The sequence below is a fragment of the Somniosus microcephalus genome, chromosome 5, assembly GCF_052327205.1.
Source record: "Somniosus microcephalus isolate GS21.2 chromosome 5, FLI_Smic_1.0, whole genome shotgun sequence".
Classification (NCBI taxonomy): domain Eukaryota; kingdom Metazoa; phylum Chordata; class Chondrichthyes; order Squaliformes; family Somniosidae; genus Somniosus; species Somniosus microcephalus.
Genome location: NC_140991.1, coordinates 208524954 through 208542501, shown reverse-complemented (window position 1 = coordinate 208542501; position 17548 = coordinate 208524954). Strand labels below are relative to the sequence as shown.

General features: G+C 48.9%; 1 protein-coding gene across 1 annotated transcript in view; it reads right to left on the bottom strand.

Moving 5' to 3' along the window:
* Nucleotides 1–17548, bottom strand: part of hibadhb (3-hydroxyisobutyrate dehydrogenase b) — a 175810-nt gene that overhangs the window by 125118 nt on the left and 33144 nt on the right. Inside the window, exon 4 of the mRNA XM_085988628.1 lies at nucleotides 14086–14207. Coding sequence (XP_085844754.1) covers nucleotides 14086–14207 — 122 coding nt within the window. The remainder of the gene's footprint in view (nucleotides 1–14085; nucleotides 14208–17548) is intronic.

Sequence of the window (17548 nt, the reverse complement as noted above, 5' to 3'; positions counted from 1 at the left end):
CTCAAACTTTAGTTCATCCAGAACTCTGTTGCCCGTATCCTACTTCACACCAAGTCCTGCTCACCCATCACTCCTGTCCTTGCTGATCTACATTGGTTGGCAAACCCCGAACAGCTCCAATTTAAAATTCTCATCCTCATGATTAGAACCCTGCATGGCCTCACCCCTCCCCATCTCTAACCTCCTTCAGCCCTATAACACCCCCAGAATGTTCCACTGTTTCTCTCTGGTCTCATGTACCTCCCTCCTTTCGCCTCACCACTGGCAGCTGCGTCTTCAGCCATCTAGGCTTCACACACTGGAATTCCAGGCCTAACACTCTCCGCCTCCACACCTACCTCTCGTACATTAAGAACCCCCTTAAAACCCACTACATTGGCCAAGCTTTTGGTCATCCCTTTCTAATAGCTCCTTCTTTGGCTTGGCAGCCACTCGTTCTCTGAAGTGCCTTGCGACATTTTTCTATGTTAAAGCAGCTAAAGAATTGCAGATCTTTTAAGACCTTCATGAAAGTTTATCACTTCAAGGCCTCAACCTCAGAAACATAGAAGATAGGAGCAAGAGTAGTCCATTCGGCCCCTCAAGCCTGCTCCGCCATTCAATGAGATCATGGTTGATCATCCAATTTCAGTACCCTGTCCCTGCCTTCTCCCCATATCCCTTGATCCCTTTAGCCTTACGAAATATATCCAACTCCTTCTTGAATATATTTAATGAATTGGCCTCCACTGCCTTGTGTGGTAGAGAATTCCACAGGTTCACCACTCTCTGGGTGAAGAAATTCCTCCTCATCTGTCCTAAATGGCTTACTCCTTATCCTTAGACTGTGACCCCTGGTTCTGGACTCCCTGGCCATCGGGAACATCCTCCCTGCATCTAGTCTGTCTAGTCCTGTTAGAATTTTCTAAGTTTCAATGAGATCTCCTGTCATTCTTCTAAACTCCAGCGTGTATAAGCCCAATCGACCCAATCTCTCCTCATACATCATTCCTGCCATCCCAGGTATCAGTCTAGTGAATCTTCACTGCACTCCCTCCATGGCAAGAACATCCTTCCTCAGATAAGGCGACCAAAACTGCACACAATACTCAAGGTGTGGTCTCACCAAGGCCCTGTACAACTGCAGCAAGACATCCTTGTTCTTGTACTCGAACCCTCTCGCTATGAAGGCCAACATACCATTTGCCTTCTTAACCGCCTGCTGCACCTGCATGCTTACCTTCAGCGACTGGTGCACAAGGACACCCAGGTCTCGTTGCACTTCCTCTTCTCCCAATCGATTGCCGTTCAAATAATAATCTGCCTTCCTGTTTTTGCCACCAAAGTGGATAACCTCACATTTATCCACATTATACTGCATCTGCCATGCTTCTGCCCAAATCATACTGGAGTTTCTCGGCATCCTCCTCACAGCACACATGCCTACCCAGCTTTGTCTCGTCTGCAAACTTGGAGATATTACATCTAGTTCCCTCGTCTAGATCATTTATATATATTGTGAATAGCTGGGGTCTTAGGACCGATCCCTGCGGTACCCCACTAGTCACTGCCTGCCACTCGGAAAAAGAGCTGTTTATTCCAACTCTTTGCTTCCTGTCTGCCAACCAGTTCTTCATCCAAGTCAGTACCTTGCCCCCAGTCCCATGTGCCTTAACTTTACACGCTAATCTCTTATGCGGGGCCTTATCGAAAGCCTTTTGAAAGTCCAAATACACCACATCCACTGGTTCTCCCTTATCTATTCTACCAGTTACATCCACAAAAAATTCCAGTAGATTAGTCAAGCACGATTTACCTTTTGTAAATCCATGTTGACTTTGTCCGATCCTGTCACTGTTATCCGAGTGCTCTGCTATTACATCTTTTATAATGGACTCTAGCATTTTCCCCACTACCGATGTCAGGCTTACCGGTCTATAATTCCCCGTTTTCTCTCTACTACCTTTTTTGAATAGTGGGGTAACATTAGCTACCCTCCAATCCATGGGAACTGTTCCAGAGCCTATCGAATTTTGGAAGATGACCAGCAATGCATCTACTATTTCTAGGGCCACTTCCTTAAGTACCCTAGGATGTAGATTATCAGGCCCTGGGGATTTATTGGCCTTCAATCCCGTCAATTTCCCTACAAATACTGATTTCTTTCAGTTCCCCCCTCTCATTAGACCCTGTGTTCTCTGACATCTCTGGGAGGTTATTTGTGTCCTCCTTTGTGAAGACAGAACCAAAGTATGTATTTAATTGGTCTGCCATTTCTTTGTTCCCCATTATAAATTCCCCTGATTCTGACTGCAAGGGACCTACGCTTGGCTTCACCAATCATTTTCTCTTCACATATCTATAGAAGCTTTTACAGTCAGTTTTTATGTTCCCTGCAAGCTTGCTCTCAGACTCTATTTTCCCCCTCTTAATTAATCCCTTTGTCCTCCTTTGCTGAATCCTAAACTGCTCCCAGTCCTCCGGTTTACTGCTTTTTCTGGCCAATTTATATGTCTTCTCCTTGCATCTCATACTATCCCTAATTTCCCTTGTTAGCCACAGTTGAGTCACCTTTTTTGTTTTATTTTTATGCCAAACAGGGATGAACAAATTCCGTAGTTCATCCATGCGATCTTTGAATGTTTGCCATTGCCTATCCACCGCCAACCCTTTAAGTAACATTCCCCAATCAATCCTACCCAACTCGCGCCTCATACCATCGTAGTTTCCTTTATTTAAATTCAGGACCCTAGTCTCTGAGTCAACTACTTCACTCTCCATCTTAATGAAGAATTCTATCATATTATGATCGCTCCGACCCAAGGGGCCTCGCACAACAAGATTGCTAATTAATCCTTTCTCATTACATAATACCCAGTCGAAGATGGCCTGATCTCTAGTTGGTTCCTCGACATATTGGTCCAGGAAACCATCTCGTATACACTCCAGGAATTCCTCCTCCACAGTATTGTTACTAATTTGGTTAGCCCAAAAAAGTGGACATCATAATTTCAACCACAGCATTGACTCGGTGTGCTGATGGCAGACCCTGCAGTCTGAGCATGTGCAAAATTTCCCAGGATGCACCAGCAGCAGTTCGTCAGTTCAAATGTTTCTCTTCACCTTCTAGCAGTATGTGCTTGGTTGTTTTTCAAAATTAACAGGACAGGTTGCAAAAGATTTATTTAAAAAACGTATGAGAGTCTGAGAAAGAGAGACACTCATTTCAAATATGGCTAGCTACTGATTATACACCGGTTATGGCTTTTATATTTGAATTATAAACTATTTTTCCTCAGTGAAAATATTAAATTGTGTGCATAAAACTATTTTAGTCAGTCAGTCAGTTATGGAGAATGATTTGAAAACACACACACACACAGTCAGAGTGGCAAGACATGGGTGCATGACTGAAAGTTGCACGTAACAGGGCAAGGGGAGAAAGAGGCATGCAACACAAAGGTGAAAGGAGGTGCAGACAGAGCGAGGGGTGCACGTGAAGGAGCGAGTGAGAGATGTGCACGTGGGAGTGAAAAAGTTATGCGCAATAAAGAGAGCATGAGCGAGACATACAGTAAGAGAGCATGACACCTGGAGACATAACAAAAGATAGACAGGGAGAGCACATGCCCACAAGAGAGACAAAGAGGGAGCACAACTTAGGAAAGAAAGAATGCGAGCAAAAGACACACAGTTAAGCACACGTGTACGTAACAAAGAGCACGCATGAGTAAGAGAGAGTGCAAGAAGTGAGTCACAGGCCCAGGAGATCCAGGAATCAATACCAAAACACTGAATTTATGTTCGCAAAGATCTTTTAGAAAATTACAAACTGGTGCTGCCCAGAACTCTACTCCTTCCTCCAAGCATTATCAGGCCCAGATCCTCCCCCTTCACTGCTGACAGACCCCAGGAATCTATCAGTGAGCCAAACCCTACATTACATTCTCCCAGTTGTCAAAACTCAGGATCCCCTCCACAGTCCAACACAATTCCCCATCTACATGGTATCAGACTACAGGAAACCTCCCTTATGCATCTCCACCCCACTGTTGTTAAACTGCACGACTACCACTCCAGTACTGCCAAACCACCAGGACCACACCCACAAGTGACAAATTCCCAGAACAACCACCCCCCCACCCACTATCCTAAGCCATACTTCCCTCCCCAGTACTGCTAAATACCAGGGGGGAAAAAGTGAGTCGTGCCCCCTTTGGGGCGCTAACTTTGCGAGTGCCCCGAACAAGTTAGCGCCCAAAATTCACCGGTAGCGCCCCAAGAGGGAGGCAGGGCGCTACTGGAAGCACCCGCCTCCCTTTTGCGGCGCTGCGAGTGAATATCGCGGTGCTATGTGCCGCAGTACGGCAGGCCTTCCTCCCCTTATTAAAAGGGGGGGGCCTAGCGCAGCGTGGCCCGGGGCCCAGCTGGGCCACCAGGGAATCGGAGTGCTGGCAAAAGAGCCCGACATTCAAGAGAAGTGCCGGGCTCACGGAGCACAGCCGGCACTCCGCGGGGCCGGTGGTGGGGGGGGGGGGGGGGTGCGGCTGCACAGAAGGCCGGGGACGGCAAAGTGGGCAGGTGCTGGCAGGCAGCCAGCAACAAAAATGGCCACCCGGCACCTTCCCTTTAATTTGCTTTGCCCCGGCCACAGGTAGGCCCCCTTGACCCCGTCGGACATAGCGTCAGGAGGCGCTACCGAAGATCACAGCTTGGGCGCTGCGCACGGCGATGGCGTAGCACCACAGGGCGCTAACGATTACTACCGCTGCTAACCTCCCACTGAATTTCGCGGGTGGCGTTCGCGGTGCCGCGCCCAGGTGCTAGTTGCTTTGCGCCCCGTTAGCATCCTAAGGGCGCTAACGGGAAGCGCAAATCAACCGAATTTTTCCCCCAGATATCTAACTCCAACAGGCATATGTTGTGTAACACCTATGTAACTGCAGCATTAAAAATGGCAAGGGATAAAAATGAAATACATGGGTATGGGAATATATAGAAAATAATGGCTGTTCACAGGATTCTGATAAAAATCCCACAATACCATATAATGAAATCAGAATTTGATTTAGTCACTGTAAGTCATTGGCCCTGATATTATGCCCTTCATTGTGCAACATCTTTATTATTATTGTAAGAAAAGCGCATCATCCGACTCACCGCGAATCTGCATGTGATATTTAAGTCTTGAGTACGCGTGCATTTTCTGTGTCACACTTAATTCCTGCAGCACTTTCCTGTCACAGTATTTAAATCACACTGAACTATGTATCTACATTTAACCTACACTTGTGGCGTACTGATCACAGAAAGGACACAATCCGCTTTTCCGTCCGTAGACTATAAATCAGGCGTCATGCCTTTAAGAAGGATCACATCTTTAAGAAACTCGATCTGCAACATAGTTAAGCCCAGAACGGGGGAGGAGCAGTCGAAGCTGTGGACTGATGAAAGGCAGTCGGACTTGGTGTAGTCTCCGACTCCATTTTTGTGTTCAACATGCAGTCTCAACAATTAAACCTTTTCTGTTGAACCTCTCCGAGTTCAGTATGTTTTGCTAGGAGTACGTAGACTCCTACATTGGTGACCCCGACGCTCAGGACGACTCCTAAGCTGGCTGACACAAACGCAGTTTCTGTGAAGCTGCCGGAGTTCTGGGAGAACCTAGCCACCACCTCCTTCAAGCCGAATCGCAATTCCGACTCCGCGGCATCACCGCCGACGCAACGATGTACGACTACCTCCTCGCCTCCCTGGGCAGCTCCACAATCATGAAAGTCTGGACAACACTACAAAACCCTTCGGAGGAAGGCAAGTACGCACATCTCAAGGCTGCGCCCCTTAAAAAATTCACAGCCTCCCAATTATTGCGCAACTGCCACCTCCTCGACCTCCCGGGCCTCGGCGACTCCACGTCGTCAGACTTGCTCTCACACATGCTTGCTCTGACCAACGAGAAATCGCCCGGCTCCCTCTTCCGCACGCTCTTTATCCGCCAACTACCTCCCAGCATCCGCCCGGCGATTGTGGCGTCCAGCCTCACGGACCTCGAGGCCCTGGCCGATGAAGCCGATAAGCTCCTGTCCGCCGGCTCCAACCACGCCGTCACCCCCGACCTGGCCTCCGCAGCGTCGGCGCGCGCTTCACCCTCTATCGCGCGGCCACAGAGCTCGGCCACGAGGCCCCCACGTCCCCCAAGCCCTCCGACCCAGGGCTACTGCTACTTCCATACCCGGTTCGGCGCACGGGCACGCCGCTGCAACCATCCCTGCACGTTTCCAACCGCCCCCACACCGGCCTACACGATGGCCGTGGGGCAAGCAGGCGCGCTGCTGTACGTTACGGACAGCGCCTCCGGACGCCATTTCCTATGCGACACGGGCGCGCAGCACAGCATCATCCCCGCGTCCGCCCTCGAGATCCAGCGAGGCGGCCGCGGCCCTGCGCTGGCTGCCGCCAATGGCACCGACATCCGGACATACGGCACCCGCACCATCACCCTCGCAGGCCGCCGCTACCACTGGGAGTTTATCACCGCCAAGGTGCTCTCCCCGCTCCTCGGTGCGGATTTCCTGTGCGCCCACGGCCTGTTGGTCGACATGCCTCGGCGCCGCCTCGTGGACATGAACACCATGTCACCTATCCCGGGCGCCATGGCCCCCCCCAACCCGCCGAAATGGCGTGGCAGTGCCGCGCCCGCTCAACGGACGACTACTCAGCACTCCTGGCTGAGTTCCCAGCCCTCACCAACCCGACCTTCTCCGCGAAAGTTGCTAAGCACGGGGTAGAACACTTCATCCCCACCACAGGCCAACCGGTGTATGCCCACACCCGCAGGCTGGACCCGGCCAAGCTGGAGATCGCGCGGGCCGAGTTCGCCACAATGGAACAGCTCGGCATCATCCGCCGCTCCAACAGCCCCTGGGCCTCCCCACTCCACATCGTCACCAAACCCGACGGGGGATGGCGCCCCTGCGGGGACTACCGGCGCCTAAACGACGCCACCACGCCGGATCGGTACCCCATACCGCACATTCAAGACTTCTCGGCTAGACTGGCCGGCCGCTCAGTCTTCTCCAAAATCGACCTGGTGCGCGGTTACCATCAGGTGCCAGTCCACCCCACGGACATTCCCAAGACGGCCATAATCACCCCTTTTGGGCTATTCGAGTTCCTCCGAATGCCCTTCGGCCTCAAAAACGCGGCCCAGGCCTTCCAGCGGCTCATGGACTCGGTCCTCCGGGACCTGAAGTTCCTCTTTGTCTACCTGGATGAAATCCTGGTAGCTAGTTCCTCCAAGCAGGAACACATCGAGCACCTCCGCACCCTGTTCCAGCGGCTCAGTGAGCACGGGCTCATCATCAGCCCAGCCAAGTGCCAATTCGGCCTCAGCAGGATCGAATTCCTCGGCCACCACATCACGCAGGACGGAGCCATTCCCCTGCCCGCCAAGGTGCAAGCCGTCCAGCAGTTCCCCCGGCCTACCACCATCAAAGGCCTCCAGGAGTTCTTGGGGATGATCAACTTTTACAACCGCTTCATTCCCGGAGCAGCCTCCCTCATGCGGCCCCTATACGAAGCCCTCCGGGGTAAGAAAGACAGAATGGCGATCGAGTGGTCGGCGGACATGTTGACCGCTTTCGACGCGACCAAAAAGGCGCTCGCCGACGCCACCATGCTCGCTCACCCACAGCCCAACGCCAGGGCGGCCCTCACCACGGACGCCTCCGACCACGCGGTCGGCGCCGTGTACGAACAGTGGGTCAACGGGGCCTGGCAACCGCTGGCCTTTTTCAGCCGCCAACTGCCCCCCCCCGGAGGCCAAATACAGCGCCTTTGACCGCGAGCTTCTCGCACTGTACCTAGCAGTCCGCCATTTTAGATTTCTTCTGGAGGGCCACCCCTTCACCGCGTTTGTCGACCACAAACCCCTGACATTCGCGATGGCAAAATCTGCGGACCCGTGGTCAGCCAGGCAACAACGCCAGCTCGCCGCGGTGTCTGAATTCACCACGGACATCGGTACGTCTCCGGTCGAGACAACGTGGTGGCCGACTGCCTATCCCGCCCCGCCGTCCACCTGGCAGTGGACTATGCTCAACTGGCAGCGGAGCAACGCACCGACCCCGATCTGCTCTCCGCGCCCACAACCCTCCCAGGGCTGCGACTGACCGACGTCGCCTGCGGCCCGTCCACCGTCACAGTCAAATGCAACACCTCCTTGGTGCAACCCCGCCCCGTAGTCCCGGCGTCCTGGCGAAAACGGGTGTTCGACATCGTCCACGGCCTCTCACACCCCGGCACCCGCGCGTCCATTAGACTGGTGGCCAACCGATTTGTCTGGCGCAGCCTGCGCAAAGATGTGCGCGTCTGGTCCAGATCCTGCATAGCTTGCCAGCGTGCCAAAATCCACCAGCACGTCAAAGCCCCACTCGAGGAGTTCACCGTGCCAGAAAGGTTTGACCACATCCACATCGACCTCGTCGGCCCCCTGCCGCCATCACAAGGTCACACGCACCTGCTGACAATCGTGGACCGTACCACCCGCTGGCCCGAGGCCATTCCACTGACGTCCACCACCACCGCCGACATCGCGAGGGCGTTCATCGGTACCTGGGTCGCTCGGTTCGGCGTCCCCTCCGACATGACGTCGGATAGAGGCCCGCAGTTCACCTCTGATCTGTGGGCCGCCATCGCCCGAAACCTTGGGGTGGCCGTTCACCGCACCACGGCTTACCACCCCCAAGCCAACGGACTGTGCGAGCGATTCCACAGGTCCATGAAGGCGTCCCTCCGCGCCAGCCTCGAGGACGAGGCTTGGATCGACCGCCTCCCATGGGTGCTACTTGGCCTATGCTCCGCGGTCAAGGAAGACCTGCAAGCCTCGGCGGCAGAACTCGTATACGGCCAGCCGCTGCGCGTACCCGGAGAGCTCCTGCCCACTGCCACGACCCCCTGGTCGGCTGACCAGCAACGCCGCGCTTTCGCCAACCGAGCACAACAGTTCGCTCTGGTACCCACCGGCCGGCACAGCGAACCAGCAACCCGCGTACCCCCTAGCCTGCACATGGCCAAATTTGTTTTCGTGCGCCATGACGCCCACTGAGGACCTCTACGGCCCCCATACGACGGACCCTACAAGGTACTCCAGACGGGGAACAAGTTCTTCCTCCTCGAAGTGGGCGGCAGAACTGACAAGGTGTCGGTCGACCAGCTCAAGCTGGCGCACCTAGAGCCCGACGAACCCGTTCAAGTTGGCCAACCCCCACCGCGGGGCAGACCGCCTAAGAGCCCGACGCGTCCGACCGCCCCGCTCCCGACACCAACCGCCAAGAGCCGTTCCGGCCGTGCCATCAAGCCGCCAAGCTGGTTCATACACTCCCTACTAGCGGATTCTGGGGGGAGCTGTGTGGCGTACCGATCACAGAAAGGACACAATCCGCTTTTCGGTCCGTAGACTATAAATCAGGCGTCATGCCTTTAAGAAGGATCACATCTTTAAGAAACTCGATCTGCAACATAGTTAAGCCCAGAGCGGGGGAGGAGCAGTCGAAGCTGTGGACTGATGAAAGGCAGTCGGACTTGGTGTAGTCTCCGACGCCATTTTTGTGTTCAACATGCAGTCTCAACAATTAAACCTTTTCTGTTGAACCTCTCCGAGTTCAGTATTTTTTGCTAGGAGTACGTAGACTCCTACACACTTATCATTAATTGAGTCCTGTCTCCAGGGTAGGTGGTGCTGGGTTGCGGTTATGCACATTACCAACCTCAGATTTCTGGCTCCTTATGCTTGCCATTCCCTTCCCGCAAATCCCAAACCAATGTAGTCCTCCTGCCAAAACTAGTCCCAGAGCACTGATCCACCTTCCACTTACAAACCCATCATTGGCAACAACCTGCTTCAATTTCTTTAAATGGATTTTCAGTACTATTAAAGCAATAAAACTGCTGAAAACAAGGATTGGAGTTCAGTCATGTGGGAGGAGCTAGATTACGCAACTGTATTCATTTTAGAAAAATGTAAATTTACCCAAATTACCAGTAGGGAGAATAATCTGATCTACTTTCTGAGAGTGAAGGAAATTAATTCTCCTTCCGCCACTCCTCCCTTCTGCCATCTCTTGCTGCTTCCCTGCACCCCCACCACACCCCTGCTGAGCATTCTCCTGGCTCTCCCAACATACAAGGCCTCCAGCATGCTCCACAACTGCTAAACACAGTTTCTACAAGTTACCTGCAGCACCCTCCCTACCACCTTCCTCTGTATACTGAACTCCCAAAAAACAAAAATTAAATATAGTTCAAGACAGCAATCAAAATAACTGATTTACAAGTTCCTTCCATAATAATAAAACTGCTATTTGATTTATTGAGTCACGATAAACCAATGGTTCTAATCTTTTGTATGCTACATGGGAAATCTGCTAATATCTTAAGTCTAGGACACCTGACCTGCCTCCAAGTGTCTCAAATATCATGCAAAATAAACACTAACCAGACAAACTTATTTCGCAACTAGCCTTGGGATGTGTTGATTTACTGCAATTCCAGCACAGGGAGTACAAGATGTTTGGGGGGGGGGGGGGGGGGGGGGGCAGGGACTGAAGAGACTTCTCCCAAAATCAGACATAATCACAGCAGAGAATGTTAGAACATTCAGACAGTGAGGCCTATCGCCACCCAGCCCAGATTTCCCTCTCCTGGTTGGAACTACCGTTGTCCGCTCTTTCTTGGCCCATCACATGAAAATTGTGGTAGTGAGGCCAGGCCTATGGATTTGAGTGCTGCAGCGGCAACGCTTTGGAGATTCCTGTCTGGCACTAATGGGCACCCTCCAGTCAGGAGCCTCAACCCAGCAAAATGTATCAGGGCTAGTGTGGAGAGAAGGATCTCCCCAGCCCAATCCACACATTAACTTCGCCCTGAAAAGTAAAATCCAGGCCCTGATTTCTGCTCTACAGAGAAATGATATTGGGTCAAAGGAGCAGGATAGTGAAACAGTTTGGGTAGAGAGAAGGAATAATAAGGGGGAAAAAAACACTAGTGGGCGTAGTCTATAGGCCTCCGAACAGTTGCAACTCTGTTGGACGGAGTATTAATCAGGAAATAGTTGAGGCTTGTAATAAGGGAACAGCTATAATTATGGGGGATTTTAACTATCATATTAACTGGACAAATCAAATTGGGAAGAGCAGCCTTGAGGATGAGTTCATTGAGTGTATTAGGGATGGGTTTCTTGAGCAGTATGTAACTGAACCGACCAGGGGGCAAGCAACCTTAGATTTGGTCCTGTGTAATGAGACAGGATTAATTAAAAATGTCCTAGTAAAGGATCCCCTTGGAATGAGTGACCATAACATGGTTGAATTCCATATTCAATTAGAGGGTGAGAAGGTTGAATTTCAAACAAGCGTGCTGAGCTTGAATAAAGGAGACGATGAAAGTATGAGAGCGGAATTGATTAGAGTGGACTGGGAAAATAGATTAAAGGGTAAGACGGTACATGATCAGTGGTGTACATTTAAGGAGTTATTTTACAACTTCCAAAAAATATATATTCCACTGAGGAAAAAAGGGTGTAAAGGAAAAGATAGCCACCCGTGGCTAAGTAAAGTAATTAAGGATAGTATCCGACTAAAAACAAGGGCATATAAGGTAGCCAAATCTAGTGGGAGGATAGAAGATTGGGAAGTCTTTAAAAGACAGCAAAAAATAACTAAAAGAGTGATTAAGAAAGGGAAGATAGATTATGAAAGTAAATTAGCAAAAAATATAAAAACAGATAGCAAAAGTTTCTATAGTTATATAAAAAGAAAAAGGGTGGCTAAAGTAAATGTTGGTCCCTTAGAGGATGAGACTGGGAAATTAATGGTGGGAAACATGGAGATGGCAAAAACACTGAACAAATATTTTGTATCAGTCTTTACGGTAGAGGACACTAAGAATATCCCAACACTGGACAAACAGGGGGCTCTAGGGGGAAGAAGAGCTAAATACGATTAAAATCACTAAGGAAGTGGTACTTGGTAAAATAATGGGACTTAAGCCGGATAAATCCCCTGGACCTGATGGATTACATCCTAGGGTCTTGAGGGAAGTGGCGGTAGGGATTGTGGATGCATTGGTAATAATTTTCCAAAACTCCCTGGACTCAGCAAAGGTCCCGGCAGATTGGAAAACTGCTAATGTAACACCCTTATTTAAAAAGGGCAGTAGGCAGAAGGCTGGAAACTATAGACCTGTTAGGCTAACATCTGTGGTTGGTAAAATGTTAGAGTCCATTATTAAGGAGACAGTAACAGGACATTTGGATAAACATAAATTTAATAGGACAAACTCAGCATGGTTTCATGAAGGGGAAGTCATGTTTGACAAATTTGCTCGAGTTCTTTGAGGAAGTAACATACAGGGTGGATAAAAGGAGAACCAGTGGACGTAGTGTATTTAGACTTCCAAAAAGCATTTGACAAGGTGCCACACAAAAAATTGTTGCTCAAGATATAAAAAAATCAGGGGATTGGGGGTAATATTCTGGCGTGGGTGGAGAATTGGCTATCTAACAGAAGGCAGAGAGTTGGGATAAATGGTTCATTCTCAGACTGGCAATCAGTAACTAGTGGTGTTCCGCAGGGGTCAGTGCTGGGTCGCCAACTCTTTACAATCTATATTAACGATTTGGAGGAGGGGACCGAGTGTAACATATCAAAGTTTGCAGATGATACTAAGATGGGAGGGAAAGTAGTGAGTGAGGACATAAAAAACCTGCAAAGTGACATAGACAGGCTAAGTAAGTGGGCAGAGATTTGGCAGATGGAATACAATACTGGAAAGTGTGAGGTTATGCACTTTGGCAGGAAAAATCATAGAGCAAGTTATTATCTTAATGGCAAGAAACTGGAAAGTACTGTAGTACAAAGTGATCTGGGGGTCCTGGTGCACAAAACTCAAAAAGTTAGTATGCAGGTGCAGCAAGTGATCAAGAAGGCCAATGGAATGTTGGCTTTTATTGCTAGGGGGATAGAATATAAAAACAGGGAGGTATTGCTGCAGTTGTACAAGGTATTGGTGAGACCGCACCTGGAATACTGCATACAGTTTTGGTGTCCATACTTAAGAAGACATACTTGCTCTCGAGTCAGTACAAAGAAGGTTCACTCGGTTAATCCCAGGGATGAGGGGGTGGTCATATGAGGAGAGGTTGAGTAGATTGGGACTCTACTCATTGGAGTTCAGAAGAATGAGAGGCGATCTTATTGAAACATATAAGATTGTGAAGGGGCTTGATCGGGTGGATGCGGTGAGGATGTTCCCAATGATGGGTGAAACTAGAACTAGGAGGCATAATCTTAAAATAAGGGGCTGCTCTTTCAAAACTGAGATGAGGAGAAACTTCTTCACTCAGAGGGTGGTAGGTTTGTGGAATTTGCTGCCCCAGGAAAGCTGTGGAAGCTACATCATTAAATAAATTTAAAACAGAAATAGATAGTTTCCTAGAAGTAAAGGGAATTAAGGGTTACGGGGAGCAGGCAGGAAATTGGACACGAGTCTAGGTTCAGAATGGTCATGGCCCTGTGGGTAGTGGAGCGGGCCCAGGGGCCATGTAGCCTGGTTCTGCTCCTACTTCTTGTGTTCTAATTTTGTGTTAGATTTCAGGAGATGGTTTTATTCCTGCTCCTGGCTGGAGTGGAGATCGCCTTTACAGAAGGTAAGTACTGTAGAAAATATAGGGACAGTGTGATCTCCTGGAAGAGTTTCGATCGCCTAGATGGGTCAGAGAGGAATTTCCCAGATTTTTTCTCCCAAATTGGCCATTGGGTTTTTTCTCTGGTTTTTCGCCTCTCCCGGGAGATCACATGGGTTCGGGTGGGATGGAGAGTGATAAAAGATTTGAGGTTAGGATCAGATCAGCCATGATCTTATTGAATGGTGGAGCAGGCTCAAGGGGCCGATTGGCCTACTTCTGCTCCTATTTCTTATGTTCTTATGTTAGATTTTGTGGCCATCAAGAAAGAGGCTAAGTTAAACACACTCTACCTCAGTAGTGGACAGCTTTCTTGTAAGCATTTCCTTTATGCAAATATTTCCCTACTTCTTAAGGATGCATACCTCCAGATACGGGCGCATCCATGAACAATGCTCCAGTCTTTTCTGCTGCTTTGGACATTTCCTTAGAAACTGCAGGATCAATAGTGCTCGAATCAATTAGCAATGAACCTTTCTTGACTTTCCTGCAAAAAAAATACAAAGTTAGCCAAAGATCAATATAGACTTCAAAACATTTGGCCACTGATTCAGCAGAAAAAGTTGCACTCTAGCGTAATGTAACGAGAAGATTTAAGAAGAAACTCAACTTAATGGTCAAATCCGAAAATAGGCAAGGCCTTTTTAACAACACAGCTTTCTCCCTACTTTCCGGAAGGTAGCAACTAGGGTAGAGTTTCAGTGGCACCACTTGCATTTGGTACTTACCAAAAGATCCTGTGAAGTCAGAAGGCTTTTCAACCATGGAGGACATCACAGCAGAGCCTGGTCCTTTCTTCACAAGCACTTTGTTTTGCTGACTGGAAGCCTGTGTCCAGTGGTGTACCGCAGGGATCGGTGCTGGGTCCTTTGTTGTTTGTCGTGTACATTAATGATTTAGATATGAATGTAGCAGGTATGATCAGTAAGTTTGCAGATGACACAAAAATTGGTGGAGTGGTAAATAGCGAGGAGGGAAGCCTCAGGCTACAGGACGATATAGACGGGTTGGTCAGATGGGCAGAACAGTGGCAAATGGAATTTAACCCTGAAAAAAGTGAGGTGATGCATTTTGGGAGGACTAACAAGGCAAGGGAATACACAATGAATGGTAGGACCCTTGGAAGGACAGAGGATGGTGTGCATGTACATAGATCCCTGAAGGCAGCAGGACAGGTAGATAAGGTGGTTAAGAAGGCATATGGGATACTTGCCTTCATTAGCTGAGGCACAGAATATAAGAGCAGAGAGGTTATGATGGAGCTGTACAAAACGCTAGTTAGGCCACAGCTGGAATACTGTGTGCAGTTCTGGTCGCCACACTATAGGAAGGATGTGATTGCATTGGAGAGGGTGCAGAGGAGGTTCACCAGGATGTTACCTGGGCTGTAGCGCTTCAGCTATGAAGAGAGACTGGACAGGCTGGGGTTGTTTTCCTTAGCGCAGAGAAGGCTAAGGGGGGACCTGATTGAGGTGTACAAAATTATGAGGGGCATAGATAGGGTAGATAAAAAGGAACTTTTCCCCTTAGTAGAGGGGTCAATAACCAGGGGGCATAGTTTCAAGGTAAGGGGCAGGAAGTTTAGAGGGGATTTGAGGAAAAACTTTTTCACCCAGAGGGTGGTTGGAATCTGGAACTCACTGCCTGAAAGGGTGGTAGAGGCAGGAACCCTCACAACATTCAAGAGGCATTTAGATGAGCACTTGAAACGCCATAGCATACAAGTGCTGGAATGGGATTAGAATAGTGGTTAGCACTGTTGCCTCACAGCGCCAGGGACCCGGGTTCAAATCCGGCCTCGGGTGACTGTCTGTGTGGACTTTGCACATTCTCCCCGTGTTTGCGTGGGTTTCCTCTGGGTGCTCCGGTTTCCTCCCATGGTCCAAAGATGTGCGGGTTAGGTTGATTGGCCATGATAAAAATTGGCCCTTAGTGTTAGGGGGGATTAAATACGTGGGGTTATGGGGATAGGGCTTGGGTGGGATGGCTGTCGGTGTAGGGACCGGGTGCTAGGGTTTGGATGATCAGCCATGATCTCGTTGAATGGCGGAGCAGGCTCGAGGGGCCGAATGGCCTACTCCTGCTATCTCCTATGTTTCTAGATAGGGCTTGATGGCCGGCGCAGACGCGGTGGGCCGAAGGGCCTCTTTCTGTGCTGTATAACTCTGACTCACTTTCCATTAAGAGTTAATGGACAGTGATCAGGAGCAGGCATCCTGCTTAATTTTTCCCTCCCTAGTCTAGAGGTTTTGAGGGCACTCTATACAGGGCAGGCATCAGGAATACCAGACTTGGCAGTACTTTTATCCACTGGGTCATCAGAGAAATAAGACATGGCCATTAAATGGACATAATTTTCACAGGAAACAGGCAACATACAAAAGGTTGCCACATACAATGCGATGTCATAAATTTTGTTGAAAATCATCTCGCCACTTACATGCAATGCACGCCTTCTCCTTTCTAAGCAAAAATGTAACATGATTCATTAGTGTACATTTTAAAGGGGCACTGTACATGCATAAAGATGTTTGGCAAATCATTTTTGTTTAGGAAGGGAGAAGGCGGGCACTGCATGAAAGCGGAGAGATGATTTTCAACATAATTTATGGCATTGCATTGTATGTGGCAACCTTCTGTTTTCTGCCCGTTTCCCAATGAATCATGCTCAATTAATGCTATAAAATCCTATGCCTATTCCTTCCCAGTATCTAGATTTTAAAAGAATAGCCCAAGACCCAGAGGTCAAACACTGTACTGTGGCGTACTGGAATATATCACATGCTGCCAAATGATTCTCCATGTCTTCAGTAGGTGGATGAATTCATACCATCAGACCAAAGCTTGGGCTCTGAACCAAACAGATAGCTGAACCGTACACTGTACAAATAGTATGCTACAATAGTTTACAAGCTTTATATTGCTCCTTACAATGTCAAAAGAATAAAGACACTTCTGAGCTATCTTAACATTTACCCTTGAAAATAGTTGCGCATTTCATACAAGATAAAACACTACCATGAAGTTTGACAGTGCAGTCTTGCTGCAGGCTACAGACTGACTAATGACCTAGGCGTGGACAAATTCAGATAAGCCCACAATTGGAAGTGCCAGCCACAGAGCTGCCCAGAGATGCTACAAAGAATCATTGCACCAGCCCCTTTATAAAAAGCTCAAGCCACGCCTTTATCCCAGACACAGCTGTCACTCAAAATTCATTCCTTAAAGATGGCTGGATTCATCAAATGACCTGGTCAAGATACTGTGATGTCAGAAAAAAAGACATTAACAAACCACAGCTCTCATAACTACTACAGACAAACAGCCATGCAAACAATACTTTAATAAAATATACAGGATATACTGGTCCTTAGACTGTATGGATTGTCCCCTCCCCTTTCTGATTGCTGCTTTATCCAATGATCACCTGTTTGCAAAAGCATTCTGGAACATAAAAAGGAGCAGGCTATAAGTGCCATTAAAGCCCATGCAGGCAACTATCTAGGTTCTGTGCTGCTGTCTATTGAATAGACTAGCCATTGTTTGCAGGTGTTTTTAACCCATATGTGCTGGGATGAGTAAAACAGGAACCAAATTAGTACAAAAATACTAAATTTTTCCCCTTATTCTTTACACTTCCCACAAAACACACGTGCCTTCCTCAGGGGTCAAATAACTTGCACTCAGGCCTTTGCCAATGCTGCCTTGTAACCTCTTCCTGATGGTCACATGACTGGCTGCCACTGACTATTCTAGCTCTAGAAATGAAGTTTGGCAAAATACACGCTTGGAAAAAAAGAGATAAAATCATTTAACTGGAGTCAACTA